The sequence below is a fragment of the Lacerta agilis genome, chromosome 8 (assembly GCF_009819535.1).
Source record: "Lacerta agilis isolate rLacAgi1 chromosome 8, rLacAgi1.pri, whole genome shotgun sequence".
Classification (NCBI taxonomy): Eukaryota; Metazoa; Chordata; class Lepidosauria; order Squamata; family Lacertidae; genus Lacerta; species Lacerta agilis.
The window spans coordinates 17,333,266-17,343,993 of record NC_046319.1 but is presented as its reverse complement, the minus strand read 5'-3'; the positions used below and the strand labels follow the sequence as shown (position 1 = coordinate 17,343,993).

At 49.6% G+C, this 10,728-nt stretch overlaps 1 protein-coding gene across 5 annotated transcripts in view; it reads right to left on the bottom strand.

The window, feature by feature from the left end:
• Positions 1-170: 170 nt before the first annotated feature.
• Positions 171-10,728, bottom strand: part of MIB2 (mindbomb E3 ubiquitin protein ligase 2) — a 69,316-nt gene continuing 58,758 nt past the window's right edge. For all 5 annotated transcript variants that reach the window (XM_033156345.1, XM_033156348.1, XM_033156346.1 and 2 more), the window contains 9 exons: positions 10,163-10,311; positions 9,053-9,209; positions 8,068-8,222; positions 5,875-6,001; positions 4,872-5,099; positions 3,419-3,597; positions 2,011-2,195; positions 1,666-1,731; positions 171-850 (listed from right to left, as the gene is read on the bottom strand). In XM_033156345.1, coding sequence (XP_033012236.1) covers positions 609-850; positions 1,666-1,731; positions 2,011-2,195; positions 3,419-3,597; positions 4,872-5,099; positions 5,875-6,001; positions 8,068-8,222; positions 9,053-9,209; positions 10,163-10,311 — 1,488 coding nt within the window. In that variant the 3' untranslated portion in view covers positions 171-608. The remainder of the gene's footprint in view (positions 851-1,665; positions 1,732-2,010; positions 2,196-3,418; positions 3,598-4,871; positions 5,100-5,874; positions 6,002-8,067; positions 8,223-9,052; positions 9,210-10,162; positions 10,312-10,728) is intronic.

Here is a 10,728-nt window from a genome sequence, read left to right as displayed (position 1 = left end):
TTGTGAGTGTCCTCTCTCCGACAAGGTGTGCCCCCCTCTCTAGGAAAAGAGGAGCCCAATTTACCTTCCACTTCTTTTAAAGTGCAAGAATATTGCGTTCCTTGCCCCCACCCCACCCCCCGTTTCCCACCCTCCACAGAACTGAAAGAAACGTGCTTGTCTTTTCTCTCTCTCTCTCTCTTTTGGAAGATCGTGTATTTTTGTCCCTTCAGAAGCTGGATAAGGCTACGAAGAAGGAAAAAGAGTCCACGCGCTACACCAAGAGGTCTTTCTCTCTGCAGACCACCGTTTTTGGCCCTCGCAGGCTTCCGTACACAGCACCCCTCAGTTGCGTCCGGTCCACCTCATGGCCCACGGCCACGCTATTATTCTAGTTATTCTTAAAAGGGGGAGGGGGAACGAAAAAAGCAAGCCATGTTGGGCCTTCGAATTCAGGGGCCCCCCCAAATCTCATGATTCTCCCACCACCAACCGCCTCTCCCACATTCCTTCGTGGCTATTCAGAAACAGGCCGGGCCAGTCGCGATTCTCATCTCATCCAAAAGGGGGGGGACTTAAAAGGGGAGGGTGGGTCTGTGGCGGGGCAGAGAAGGAAGAGCGAGCCGTCTTCAAACAAAGATGTGTATCCTTTCCCGGATGGTCTGCCGGCAAATGGGGCAGACGGCGAGGGCGGCGCTGCACTCCTGGCATGATCCGTGCCCGCACTGGAAGATCAGTTTGATTTGGTTGTCGATGCAAATGGGGCAGGTGATCCGCTCCTCCATCTGCCGGTAGCGGTTCTGGAGGTCTTCCATCAGCTTCTGTTGGCCGGTGGATTCAGAACCGGAAACACACTCCACCTCCGTGCTGTCTGTTCGAGGGAAGAGAGCGAGAGAAAGTCAGACTGCTGGGTTCTGTGCTGTCTGCATGGGCCGGCAGCAGCTCTCCGGGACTGCAGGCAGGTTGAGATTCCCCAGCCTGATCCGGAGACTGAGCTTGTGGCCTTCCGTGTAGAATCGTAGGATTGTAGAGCTGGAAGGGACCGCGAGGGTCATCTAGCCCAACCCCACTGCAGTGCAGGAATCTTTCGCTTGACATGGGACTCGAACCCATGACACTGAGACAAACAGTCTCATGCTCTACCGACTGAGCTATCCCAGCCCAGCATGCAAAGGAGACGCTCTGTCGCTGAACTACAGGCTTTCCCTCTTCCCGCTTCCATATTCTCTATGCTTTGGGTTTGTCGTTTTAGGGGGTGGGACTTAATTTTTTGCAAATTTCTTCAGAGAGGGGATCTTAAAGATATGCTTCTGGGTACTACTATTTTTGTGACTGGGAAACAGCTAAGCTTGGCGAATCCACGTCTGATTAAAAAGCACATGAACTGCTCTCAGAAAACCAAATTTTACCCTCTGGAAATGTCAGGTGATGCTAAATAATAACGAATGATAATAATATTGAATACATTATAACTGCAAATACGTGGCAATCATTTTCAATGATTTCTATGCAATTTTACACGCATTTTGCTTACCAAGAAAAGCTAAATTGTATTAATTTAACCAAAAAAAATGTTTTGAATTCCCAAGTCACGTTACACCTTTTCAGCACCCCTCTTTCCTGGAATTTGGGGTTTGAAAAATTCAACACACCTTAATATGAGAGTTTAAAATGAACTTTCCTCACCTTGCTTTAGCTTCTTGGTAATTGTCGTTTGGCATTTGATGCATTTCTTCATTCTTCTGGAACATTCTAAGGACGAGGAGAGGGGGAAATGGTTGGAACAGGCGGCGGTTTATTTATTTATTACGTTCACACCCCGCCTTTTTACTCCAAGGAGCTCAAGGGGGCCTACGTGGTTTTTCCCTTTCCCCATTTTATCCTCACACCAACCCTGCGAGGTAGGTTAGGGCTTAGAAGCAGGGATTTGAACCCTGGGCCTCTCCCCATTTCAGTGCAATTTTGCTTTACAGCACCTCAGGGAGGAAGTGCAAACAGGGAAAGAAAAGGCATGCCCTCATGGATCAATACCTTCACACACGATGCTGTGCTGACAAGGGGAGAAGTGGATGAGCAGCGCCAGCTCAGAGCAGACCAGGCACTCGGAGGGAGCTGCCACCTTCGCCACGCTGAGGTTGGTCATGGTGTTGGGGGTCGTGTGCACTCGCCTCTGGCTGCACACCACTGTGGAGTTCTCCGAGGGGTCCTGCTGCTCCCTGCAGACACCAAAAGCGGAAGAGACACTGAGAGGAACTAGGTGTTGGGTCTGAAGCTGGGTTAAAGGTAAAGGTAAAGGGACCCCTGACCATTAGGTCCAGTCGCGGACAACTCTGGGGTTGCGGCGCTCATCTCGCTTTACTGGCCGAGGGAGCCGGCGTACAGCGTCCGGGTCATGTGGCCAGCATAACTAAGCCGCTTCTGGTGAACTAGAGCAGTGCACGGAAACGGCGTTTACCTTTCCGCCAGAGCGATACCTATTTATCTACTTGCACTTTGACGTGCTTTCGAACTGCTAGGTTGGCAGGAGCCGGGACCAAACAATGGGAGCTCACCCCGTCGCGAGGATTCGAACCGCCGACCTTCTGATCGGCAAGCCCTAGGCTCTGTGGTTTAACCCACAGCACCACCCGCGTCCCGAAGCTGGGTTAGCATCTGCAATAATGAATGCTGACAGAGAGTGCTGTGGGCGCCAGCTGCAAAATGGCCGCCGCCAACACAAGATGGCTGCCTTGGGGGCATAGATGTCAATCCTCCCTGCTGTTTCCCAATGCTATAATAAGGGAATTTCCCACAAAAAAGGGGAAAGGTTGACAGCTATGCATGGGGGTATGGCTTGACACAAAATGGCTGCCGCCTCCACAAGTGCAGAAAGCAGGGGGCCCAACTTGAATAAAATATTGTGGGGGCCCAGGTGAGCCCTGCCCCGCATAATCAATCACATGACAGAGAGCATGCACACCATTCAAATGGGAAAGCCCATCAACTTTGCGGGGGGGGGGGGAGCCCACTCAAATATGCTATTGTGGGGGCTGCAGCCCTATGGCCCTTGGGAGTTGGCTCCTATGGCAGAAAGGGAGGGAGAGGGCCACAAAGTGTGTCAACTCCATCCCATCAATGGAAGGGGAAGGCGCTTAAATCAGCCACCGTTGCGCTTGCTCCCGGAGAGAAGCTTTTGCTCCACCCTCTGTCAGAACAGTCCTAGTATTCATGGGCAAGTCAAGGGGGGGGGGGGGTTGAACAGTGCAAACAAAAATGGAGAAAGAAGAGCAGCATTTTGTGCATCACAAATTTTTGAGGACATATACTTTGCAGGCAATGTGTTGGGTCAGAGCTGGCATAGAGCATTTCAACACAGAAATGAGGAGAGGGGGCCCTGGAACGAAGACAAGCCGAAGTCAAGAAGATAAGTCAAACCGGGAGAGGATGGGGCTGGTCCTACCTGAATTTTTGGGAGAAGTTCTTGATGAGCTGCGCTATACTTCCGTCCGAAACGAGGTCAAGGGGGGACTTTCCCCTGTGGTTGGCGTAATTGATGTCGGCACCTTCTTGAGCCAAGTAGCACGCGATGGCCGTCCCCACGTTCAGCTCAAGATTTCCAAGGAAGCCAGAGGCCTGGAGCTAAAATGAGGGGTGGAGAAAAATATTTTTTAAAAATGGTTTTAATCATTCGTTGTATTATAGTTGTTAAAGAATTTAAATATTCATTAGCCCCCTTTTAGGGAAAGTGTCCTAAGAAAGCAGCTTCCATAAAAACATAAAATAAAGATACCTTTCTGCTATATATTTTGCACCTGTAAAAAAATTTGGGTGGACATGCTGCTTTTATTTCCAATCAGTGTATGCCCCATCACTTTCTGCTGAAATCCTGCAACTTTTTACACCACAAATGTTTGGATTATTTTTTTAGGGGTGGGGGGTGTTTCCTACTTTTGTTGTGCTACAGTGCAAGAGTTGTGTCCTCTAGGCTGCAAGAATGGTATGGGGATGAGTCCAGTTTAAATCCACCGCAAATACACAATTGTGTCAATGACATGCTGAAGAATGACACACGCAAAAAATAAAAGACAACGCAGCTGTTCGTATCTAAAATACAATTTACCGGTAGACGCAATTAGGATGTAGGTGGGGATCTGCGGCCTTACAGATGCTGCTGGACAACAAATTGCCTTTCATACAGAGTGACCGTCTCTCTAATCGGTCCTCTGCATTGGGGAAGAGCTGTAGCTCAGTGGCAGAGCAATCAAGCCTGGCGAGCTGAAGGTTGCAGGTTCAATCTCCAGGCAGGGCTGTGAATTATCCCCTGTCTGAAATCCAGGACAGCTACTGCCAGTCAGTGTAGACAACACCGAGCAAAATGGTCTCACTCAGCATAATGCAGCTTCCTACATCTAATGGGATGTAGCTCAGTGGCAGAGCATCTGCCTTGCACATGCAGGCAGGTTCAAACCCTGGAATCTCCAGGCAGAGACTCTCTGTCTGAAAACCATGGAGAGCTGCTGCCGGTCAGTGTAGACAGTACTGAGCTGAAACCAATAGTTTGATTCACGGCAGCTTCCTATGTTCCTGTCTCTTAAGGGATGGGCTATAGCTCAGTGAGAGAGCCTCTGGCTTGCAGGCAGAAGGACCTAGGTTCAACCCTTGTTTCCAGGGAGGGCTGGGGGAAAGCGGCTGCCAGCCAGTGTAGACAACACTGAGCTCGGGGGACCACTGGCTGGACTTGGGGAAGAACCTCCTATGTTCTCCTTTTCGAAAGATACAATACAGTAAAACACATCTAAGATCTAGGCAACTGGTTCTAGATTGGTTCAGAATCTCTCTCTCTCTCTCTCTCTCTCTCTCTCTCTCTCTCTCTCTCTCTCTCTCACACACACACACACACACACACACACAACCTTAGATAAGAGGCTTTCCTCTCCATCCTCTTGCTCCTTGGCCATGATGGACATCAGGTGCTCCCTCTCCAGGACAATGTGCATGGCCGTGTCGCCATCCTCGTCCTCCGCGTTGACATTGGAGCCCTCGCTCACCAGCAGCTGCACCATTTCCATGTGGCCTTGCGTGACAGCCAAGTGCAGTGGGGTCTGGTTGCGGTTGTTCTTGAGGTTAATGTCGCAACGGCCCTGAAAAAGGGAAGGAACGGGGTATGTGGAGGCCGTGGGCACGCTGGTCGGGTTGAGGGCGGAAGAAAGACGGCAGAGGCGCTCGGCTTGCCAAGACGACGCCACGGTTCCAGTTTGCAAAACCTGGCTCCTTCTCCACATTGTTTGTCTTTCCGGGCCTGCAGCGCTGCAAGAAAGCAGGCTCTGGACTCTTCCCCCAGTGGGGGAATATGGGTTGCTGCTTGCGTGTGTGAGACAGAACCTGGATCAGGTTAAAGGCTCATCTAGTCTACAGCCTCCTGTTCTCACCAGTGGGAAGTCCTTGAATAGGAGCCCGGCTGGTGGATCAGGCCAAAGGCCCATCTAGTCCAGCGTCCTGTTCCCACAGCGGCTAATGAAATGCCCCAGTGGGAAGCCCAGAAGACTTGAATTGCAACATCACTCTCCCCTTATAAAGCTGCCCAATAGTACAATGAATGAGATGATAAGGAAAGGCCCAACTTATGATGGCTAAGTTCCACCTCTACTGCCACTCCATAATACTAGAGCTCAGAGTCAGCCAACGAGGCTAAATGCTGGGGAATTTGGGGATCAGGAATTCATCCCCCCAAGATGTAGTGTGGGCTGCCAAAGCTTTAAAAGGATGAGGCAAATTCAAAGAAAAGGCTGTCAGGTCCAGCTTGAAAGCTTCATCCAGTTGGCCACTGTGAGATCAGGTTGCTGGACTAAGATGGGCCACTGGGCTGATCCAGCAGGACTCTTATTACACCCTTATATTGATTTCCTTGCTGCTTACCTCTTTGATTAAGATCTCCGCCACCTCCTTGTGGTTGTTCAAGGCGGCGAGATGCAGGGCGGTGAAGCCATCTTCCTTCTTAGCGTCAACCAGTTGCCGGGCTCTTGCCAGGATCTTCTTGATGGCTCTAGGAGGTGGGAAAGATCAGAGCCAAGCGGAGTGGGAGGGGAAGGAGAAAAGAAAAAAGAGAGAGCGTGTCTAGGGTGAACAGACTGGATAGACTGAACAGGCTGGAGGTGAAACAGTCCAACAGGCAGGAAAATAAGGAGAGGCAGAAGAGCAAGAGAGTGTGCACTGATCTTCCCTGGTACTGAAATTAGGAGAGGAGAAGGGAAGCTTTGGGTTTACCACAGGTGAGCTAAAACAAATGTGGGGGAACCTTTGGCTCTCTGGATGTTGCTGAACGACAACTCTCATCACCCCTGGCCATTGGCTATGCTTTCTGGGGCTGATGGGAGCTGTAGTTCAGCAACATCCGGAGGGCAATATATTCCCTACGCTCGAGTCTAAAAGAGGAGGGGGAATATTATTTAAAACAGTGTTTCCCAAACTTGGGCCTCCAGCTGTTTCTGGACTACAACTCCCATCATCTCTAGCTAGCTGGACCAGTGATCAGGGATGATGGGAACTGTAGTTCAAAAACAGACGGAGACCCAAGTTTGGGAAACTGATATAGGAATTGCTGTGGCTCAGCAGCCTTAATGGGGGAAACCTTTCCTGAGCGGCTGCATTCCCCTCTGAACAACCTTCCTGGATGCCCACATGGCAGTGGTGGGTGGGGCCAGAGACAAAAATGGGCGGGACAGCAAATGCCCATTTTACCTTTGCATGGGAGGTAGGCCTGCTTGAACACACTCTCTTATCCTCCCTCCAGGCAAGAAAGAGGTTTTTATCAGAGCTCAGAGCTCACCCACCCACCCCGGTGGAGGGTGCAAATGGAGCAGGGGCTCAGATAACGATCACAGGGTCCAGATCAATTCATGTGGGGAGAGGCAGTCCTTGAGGTATTGTGGTCCTGAGCCCGACAGAATAGCAGAAGCACTTGGAGGAAGGACTGCATCTCCTCTCTTAAGAAACCCTGCTAATCCATGGTTTGGTTTAGCATTTTGTGCGAACTGATCCATCATAAAACAACCTGTTCAAAGGCTCAAAACATAAACTTACAAAATCAGTGACAAGCATGATTTTTTTTAAAAAAGGCACACTCAAGCACAGACCAAAAGAGCAATCTTATACATTTACCCAGCTGTTAAGTCCCACTCATCCAAGTAAGGTTGTAACCTCAGGGGCGTAGCTAGCTGCTCCGACACCCAGAGCGGTGGGGGGCGGGGCAAGCTGCCCACAGGGGCACCGCGGCGATCCGCCTAGGGGAGCGCCACAGCGAGCTGCCCATGGAGTCCACCTGGCAGACGCAAGCCCCACTCTGCTGTTTCGGGCAGCGTGGGGCCCCCAGCCACCATGTCACTCCCAGGCCCCACGGTAAGGTGCCATTTTGTCACCCCCATCAGGAATGACACCCAGGGTGGACCGCACCCCCATTCCTATGCCCCTGTGTAACCTCAGTCTAATTTGCTGCCCCCTCTAAGCCCTGTGTGAAATTTACCTCAGATACTAACTGACTTCTACTGTCCCTCACAGGTGTTCCCTCTATATATGCCAGCTGGGAAGGGGGGGACTTCCATGCACCTTCCGTGAGATCACAGAAGCTCAACAAATAGACAGATGAAAACAGGGAGGCCGGTGTTTCCTCATACAGTCGTACCTCGGAAGTCGAACGTCTTGCAAGATGAACGTTTTGACTCCCGAATGTCACAAACCTGGAAGTGATTGTTCCGGTTTGCAAACGTTCTTTGGAACCCAAACGTCTGTCACGGCTTTCAATTGGCTGCAGGAGCTTCCTGCAGCCCACCGGAAGCCGTGCCTTGGTTCCCAAACATTTTGGAAGTCAAACGGACTTCCAGAACAGATTTCGTTCGACTTCTGAGGTACGACTGTAATTTAAAGCATGACAAAATAAGCCCACGTATCGCTTTGAGGGAAAATGTCACCTAACGCAGTTTGTTCACAGCTCCCCATTGTCATTATGCTTAAGTGACTTGCGATGGATAACACTTGATGTACGCGTATAAAAACTGTGGGAAATGTATAAATAATTTTTAAAAATGGCTAAGTTCATTTCTCTCTTTTGCTTACAGTTTGTTCCCCTTCAGAGCCGAATGCTGCAACAGATTGAATCCTTGCTGGTTCTGGATGGTGAAATCAATGTTGGGGACTTCGGTGAGGGCCTCGATGATGCACTTGAAGTCGGCCGTGATGGCGTAATGGAGGGGGGTGTCGCCGTACGAATCCTTGAGGGGGAGAGATGGGGTGGTACACAAAATCTCTTGTCAGGTGTCTCCAAGAGGGGAGGGTAGAACAGAGACATTGTGGCTAGCAGCTGTTGATAGACTGATCCTCTGTAAATTTACCCATCGCCCCTTTTCAAAGCCACCCAGGGAGAGTACAATGAATAAGAACACAAGATCCCCCAGCTGCTGGATCCAGTCAAAGGCCCACCTAAGTCCAGCATTCTGTTCTCAGCAGTCACCAACGGGAATCCTGCAAGCAGGACCTGAGCACAACAGCTCTTTCCACACTCCAATATAATAATAATAATAATAATAATAATAATAATAATAATAATAATAATAATTTATTTATACCCCGCCCATCTGGCCGGGTCTCCCCAGCCACTCTGGGCGGCCAATATTCCCGGCAGCTTGCATTCAGGGACACCATTAATGCCCTGACCAGCAGCCAATGACAGCCTTCCCCACCGTCAATGTGCCTAAACCCCTGTTGATGTCCTCTAAGCTAGCTGCTATCACTGCAGGTGCCTACTTCTCTCAATCAATAAAGCCCTTGCCCGTTAGCTGCTCAGATCGTTTCCACTTGGCTGACGGGCACAAAGAATCCACAACACAACATGCCTCCCCCCCAACCAGCTCAGCTGGCTAGAGCATGGTGCTGATAACACCAAGGTCACAGGTTCAATCCCCACATGGGACAGCTGCAAATTTCCTGCATTGCAGGGGGCTGGATTAGATGATCATCAGGGTCCCTTCCAACTCGATATAATTCTATGATTCCATGAGTTAGAATGCAAATGCAAAGATTAAAAGAATGAAACAAAACCCACCGGCAGGTTGACGTCGCAGTTGTGCTCGCACAGAGCCTGCACGACCTCTGTGAAGCCTTTGTTGACGGCAATGTACAGGGCTGTGCACTTGGCGTTGTTCCGGAGATCGCCATTGGCCCCTTTGCTGACCAGGAAGCGGGCCACGTCTGCTTGGTTCCTGGACAGCGAGAGGGGTGAAAAGTCAAGAGGAAAGAGTGACAGACCACAGATGTTGAGGAACACCGAAAGCGGCCTTCTGCTGAGGCAGACCATTGTTCCATCTAGTTCAATATTGTCTGCACTGACGGGCAGCAGCTCTCCAGGGTTTCAAGCAGGCATCTCCCCCCGGGAAATGCTGGGACTGAACGTGGGACCTTCAAACACTCTTGCTCTGAGATACAGCCCTTCCCTTAAGACAGTGGTTCTCAGATGGATACAAAAATTTATGGAAGATGCGGAAATGGCAAAACATACTGGAAAAATAAGAAATCAAGATAATAAACTTTTTTGAAAACCTCTGCCTTAAGACATAGGAAGCTGTCTCGTACTCTGAAGCATCTCAAAGCAATTTTACAATGCAAGAAAAAAATTGTACCTTGATGTACCCCTTGGAGCAGACCCATTGAAATGACTGAACCCATGTCGGGTGCACCTATTAACTTTAGTGGGTCTACTCTGAGTAGGACTAACACCCTACAAACACAGTTTGAAATATATAAATTGTACTGCCATATTTAGGCTTTTGTGTGAACTGCTTTGAGCAAGCTCGATTTGAAGAAAATAGGGTGTATATAAATAGAACAGGCTATTATTAGAACTATGCCTGCTGTGATCGGCAAGGAGGACTTAGAAGAACTTTTTGGAGCCATCCCCAGATTCATATTACAAACATTTATTCCTCAGGGGTTAAGTGCAGGGGCCTTAAGTCAGTGGTGGCTGGTTCCCTCTGAAGCTGACAGGGAGGAAGGCAGGTAGACCAATGGGAGGCAGAGCCAGAGCAAAGACAGACAGAGCTACTTACAACCAAAGTAAGAAGGCAGGCCAGTGCCACATGGTGGACCAACTTCCATTGGACTAAGAAGGCCAAGTGCACACGTTGAGTGACAGCTGTTCACAGGGGTCACCACCTACCCAAACGCTGCGTAATGCAGAGCCGTGTCCCCTTCCTCGTCCCACAGGTTGATGTTGGCATGGGCCTGCAACAGGATCTTCACCACTTCCACCTTTCCCAGGTAAGAGGCCACTTGCAAGGCTGTCCTGCCCTGGTTTTTGACGTCGACCTGATGATAAAAGGTAGGGCCATCGTTTCATTTATTCAACAAGAAGGTTGATAAACAGCCAGCTCAAAGCAACAACAAAATAAAAATCACGAAATTATGAAAAACAATAAATTTACAGAACAAGGTGACTAACACTGAATGAAATTAATTCCCTAAAATTTAATTAACTTATGTGGGGTTGTTTTTTAAAAAAATGAAAAAACTTGTCAAAACGAAACAAAGAACTTTACTGCAGGTGACAAAATAGCAGAAGTGCGGGTGTCTGTCTGGTTTCAAGGGGAACGGTGTTCTAAATTGCTGGTACCGCTTCGCTAAAAAGTCTTCGCGAGTTCCCCTGAATACCAGTTCCTGGAAATCAACTGGGCAGAGTATTGCTACTGTATTTGCAGGCTTCCCTGAAGGCATCCGGCTGGCATC